The sequence below is a fragment of the Penaeus chinensis genome, chromosome 10 (assembly GCF_019202785.1).
Source record: "Penaeus chinensis breed Huanghai No. 1 chromosome 10, ASM1920278v2, whole genome shotgun sequence".
In the NCBI taxonomy this organism is placed as follows: Eukaryota; Metazoa; Arthropoda; class Malacostraca; order Decapoda; family Penaeidae; genus Penaeus; species Penaeus chinensis.
This window is the reverse complement of record NC_061828.1, coordinates 37,212,731-37,217,730: the sequence shown is the minus strand read 5'-3', so window position 1 is coordinate 37,217,730 and position 5,000 is coordinate 37,212,731. Positions and strand designations below refer to the sequence as shown.

The following is a 5,000-nucleotide window of genomic DNA, read 5'->3' as shown; positions in this document are numbered from 1 at the left end:
CATACATACACACATACATACATACACACATACATACACACACACATACATACACACACACATACATACATACATACACATACACACATACACACAAATACAAATACACACACAAATACAAATACACACACATACAAATACAAATACACACATACAAATACAAATACAAATACACACACAAATACAAATACAAATACAAATACACTAATACAAATACACTAATACAAATACACTAATACAAATACACACATAAATACAAATGCAAATACAAATACACTAATACAAATACAAATACACACACAAATACAAATACACACAAATACAAATACACACAAATACAAATACACTAATACAAATACACACACAAATACAAATACACACACAAATACAAATACACACACAAATACAAATACACACACAAATACACACACACACACACACACAAATACACACACACACACAAATACACACACACACACAAATACACGCACACACAAAGACAAACAAATACACGCACACACAGACAAACAAATACATGCACACGCACACAGACAAACAAATACACGCACACGCACACAGACAAACAAATACACGCACACACAGAGACAAACAAATACACGCACAGAGACAAACAAATACACGCACACGCACAGAGACAAACAAATACACGCACATGCATGGAGACAAACAAATACACGCACACGCATGCAGACAAACAAATACACGCACACACTATAAATATATAAAATACACACAGGCACTTCACATAAAAACACACATGGGTTTAAGTAATCTATGAACAATCCACTAAATATAACTTTATTCAAAATATTATGTACATTGTATGTATCCTATGTATTATGTATCCTTTCAAAATATGGCATTTTTTACACCAAGAAAAACAAGTAATTTCTGGCATGAAGACTAAATGTATGTAAAACACTAAAATGACAGATAAAATAGAATTCCCAGGTTTCATCATGCGAATGGACATGATAAATAAATAATCAATAAAATACTTCACAAGTGTTAGTTGTCTCAGAAATTAATCAAATATCACTTCTCAACATACCTCATTGTACATTTAAAAATGCAAGAATAGCTGTGGTATGTTACTCCCAGTGATACATTTTCAAATACCAACAATTTTCATCACTGAATACAGCCTTACTGTAACAATATCTAAATACCTGCCACTGTTCCCATAAATACTGACATCAGATCAGTGTGTGTAATTTGACTAATTATCGAGCCATTGGTCTTGGAGGCCGAAGCACATTTGGCTTGTTTGTAGTGGGAGGCATTATCCCAGAAACCCTCTTCACTGCCACAGGCTTAATATTTGATAGAGGTCGTAATCCAGGCAGCTTGGAAACTGCACTGTTCCCAGATGACGTAATCTTGCTTTGGGCTGCAGGGGTTTGAAGACCTGAAGCCATTTGTGGCCTTGCCAGTTTATTTGTAAATCCCGAAGTATGGGATGCTACAGCTATCTTTTGGGTAGGCTGTGGGAGCTTTTGGGGTTGTTTAAGCTCCGCTTTTGATGGACTCTTGTGGGGAGAAGATGGCTTCATTCTCTTACTCAGTGGTTTTAATCTGATTTGGCTTGTGGTTTTGTTATCTTTATCTTGTCCATATGTGCTATTAGACTGGACTGATTTAGTTCTTACTTTTAATGATTCACCAGGATCTTTATTTTTTAAAGCCCCAGTGTTAGCTCTGAGAGGTGAATTTTTTGTAAAAGCAAGTCCATTTTTCTGTTTCTCAGGCTGAACAACAATGCTTTTCCTGATCTGAATGTTTGAGGAGCCAAGGACTGTTCGTTTTGGTGGATTAATTCCTTTTGTTAAAGACAGCTTACTCTTAATCTGAGTTTCTGGCTGTTTGATATTTCCATCAACTTGCTTGCCAAGGGTATTCTCTTTATTTGACTTAGTAATGCTGTTATTGGATTTCTGAGATGGACTAGAATGAGGTAAACTCCTGCGAATTCCTAAAGCAGGTCTTGCCATGGCTTGTGGGTTTTTGTTATTTGTTGCAGTAGGTCTGGATGACTGACCACCAACCTTTTTCATTGATGTTTTCTGGTCTGTCTTTGAAAAACTTGTATTACTATAAGTACTACTTTTACTAGTATCTAATTTCTTTGTAGTTTTAAGATTGGGTTTTGTGGATGACACAGGTGTTGGCACCTTTCTTGCATGTGTAAGTGATGATCTTTTCAGTTTAGTCTGTCTGTTGGGCTCAGCATTCATCTCACTACTAGTATGGGACTCTCCTTCATTGTTACTGGACTCGTTACTTTCAGCACTCTTATTTCGTTTGGGCCTAGGTTTTTCTGCCTGGCTATTGTTGACCTTGCTCTCTGCACAAATATCTTTTCCTGGCCCTTCTGGGAGGTTATTTTTATCTACTGGAATATTGTCTTTCTGAATATGATAATCCTCAGTTTTTATTTTGGCACTAGAATCTGACTGCTCAGCCTCAAAAGTATCATTTAAGCAAACTTCAGTCTGAATACTTTGGATGACTTGCGGCACAATGCTAAGTGTTGAGTTCTTTTTATTAATATTAATAGGTAAATCAGGTTCACAGGCATCAGAAGCTTCATAATTTGCCTTCACTTCAATACTACTACTAGACTGGCTTTTTGTAATGACAGCAGTATCTATCTGTTTCTCACAGTCAGCTCTTACTTCATGGTCAACTAGAGGCTTTGTTGTGTTGTTTCTGAACTCAGACTGGTGCACATTTCCAGATGGCATTTTTTCAGCAAGAACATCAGGCTCTTCTACGTTAATCTCATTCTCATTGTTTGTAGCTTGACTTCCATCAACATTTACATCTGTTGAAGGTTGTAAATCCAATGTTCTGTTTAGTATTTCTTGACAATCTTTCTTCAAGTCTTTGGTTACTTCCTTCCTTCTTACTGTTTCACCTGGTAAGCCATCACATGCTTGCTGGGAATTTCCTTGTGCTGCAGGGAATTGTTTGTTTATGGCACCTTGTTTATCACCATCTTGGATAAGTCTTTGACTGTCCACAATCTCCTCCTCCTCCACTTCTTTTCCTGTATCAAGTGAAGGTATCACTTTATCAAAATCTTCATTCTGTAACAGAGGCTCAGACTTTTTATCTTGTATATCAACTTCATTAGAATCAGCCATAAGATTAACCCCACTCCGATGATTAAGCTTAACAGCTTGTATGGCTCTTCCTGAATGATGATTTGCTGGAGTGCCAATGCCACCCTTACTGTCTTTAGTGGAGTCATGTGATAGTCCAGGCCACTGAGGATCTGTAAAAGAGAGTACATAAATTCAGTATTGAATACTAAAAGCAGAAATATCTCAATATTCCCCCTCACTCTTAAAGGTATCAGTCACTGACCTTGACAACTTTCTGGCAATGACCCTGTGCTGGCAATGCTAACAACTCTCTGAAGTCGTGGGATTGGAGCGATGATGGGCGTTGGAGCAGGCCCATCCATGCCCACCATTCTGGAGAAGACGCCACCTCTCATTGCTGGAGTGCTGGTAATTCGAGGCCCACTGCCAGGGTCGCCAGGCCTTGAATTAATAATAATAATAATAATAATAATAATAATAATAATAATAATAATTATAATGATAATAATTATAATGATAATAATTATAATGATAATAATTATAATGATAATAATAATGATAATAATAATTATAATGATAACAATAACAATGATGATAGTGATGATGATGATAACAATAACAACAACTATAATAATAGTAATAGTAACAACAGCAACAATAATAATAATAATAATAATAAACGATAATAATTATAATCATAATAGTGATGATAACAATAATAATAATAACAACAACAACAATAACAACAACAATAAAATCAGAATATTAAAAATGAGAATGATCATAAAAACAATAATAGGAAAGATAAGAGGAGTACTAAAAATAAGAATACTGTATTAAAAATAATAAAAAATAAGAAAGAGAAAAAGAATATTAAAATATTCCATCATTGTATTTTCAAACAAAACAAAATACACTGCTCTGTTTATGCACAACCAAATACCAAAGTATTCAGTAAACATATAGTTTACAGACACTAAAAGATAACTAATACACAAAATTTAACAAGATTTACAAGAAAATTACAGTCTCTACAAGCTCTTATATACCAATGGTAGCTACTAATATCACTGACAGATATAACAAAGAAATGATAAATCTCACATCAAAGTTTTGTAAGGAATATTGATCTAAATCTAAATTATCTGAAAGTACTAAGAAAATGGCATGAATCAGAGAAGCTAAAGACCTTTGTCTCTTATTTTTAAGCAACTGATAAAAGCAGCAGCAGCTTCAGAAATTCAACAGAAATGTGACCTGTGGCTTATTTTCCCAGACAGCATGTTAGGTCCACTACTGCATGTATCACACTCTTACAGTAAATGAGAATACATACCTGAAAACATCTGGTGTTGATGTTCGATGATCCATTGCTATTCCTATATCAGGGGTACATGGTCTTTCATTTTCTGAAATGATGGGAATAAGGATGGAATGAAAGTCCTGTATTCCTAGTTCTGATTTCTTCCAAAAGATAAATATCATATAAAAATAAACCTCTAATGAAACAGGAAAAGTTTGTATAATTAATTAAACATTAAATGTTCATCATCAGTGTTTTACCAAAATACTAATAATATATCTTTATTACATTTGTGCACCCCCCAATCCCTTGCTCATTGTCGTCATGGGGGGGCTTAGGAGACAAAGACTGAGGCCCAATGTAGGGGATCACCCCTACCTTGGACCTATGCCCTTCCCTCAACCAATTTTGTATGGTCTCCTCTTCTCCCCCCCTTTTCTTTCTATCTCTTCTTCACCCACTTTTTCTGTCCACTTATCCTAATTCTTAACTAATCTTTACTTTACCACAGTGCTATGTGACCTTTGATGTCTAACACATTTATCTATTTTAACCATTAACCATTATTA

The 5,000-nt window shown here is 35.0% G+C and overlaps 1 protein-coding gene across 1 annotated transcript in view; it reads right to left on the bottom strand.

The window, feature by feature from the left end:
- Positions 1-803: 803 nt before the first annotated feature.
- The window catches only part of LOC125029964, a 6,442-nt gene continuing 2,245 nt past the window's right edge, over positions 804-5,000 (bottom strand). The window contains exons 6-8 of the mRNA XM_047620157.1: positions 4,465-4,537; positions 3,391-3,569; positions 804-3,298 (exon numbers count right to left, since the gene is read on the bottom strand). Coding sequence (XP_047476113.1) covers positions 1,245-3,298; positions 3,391-3,569; positions 4,465-4,537 — 2,306 coding nt within the window. The 3' untranslated portion in view covers positions 804-1,244. The remainder of the gene's footprint in view (positions 3,299-3,390; positions 3,570-4,464; positions 4,538-5,000) is intronic.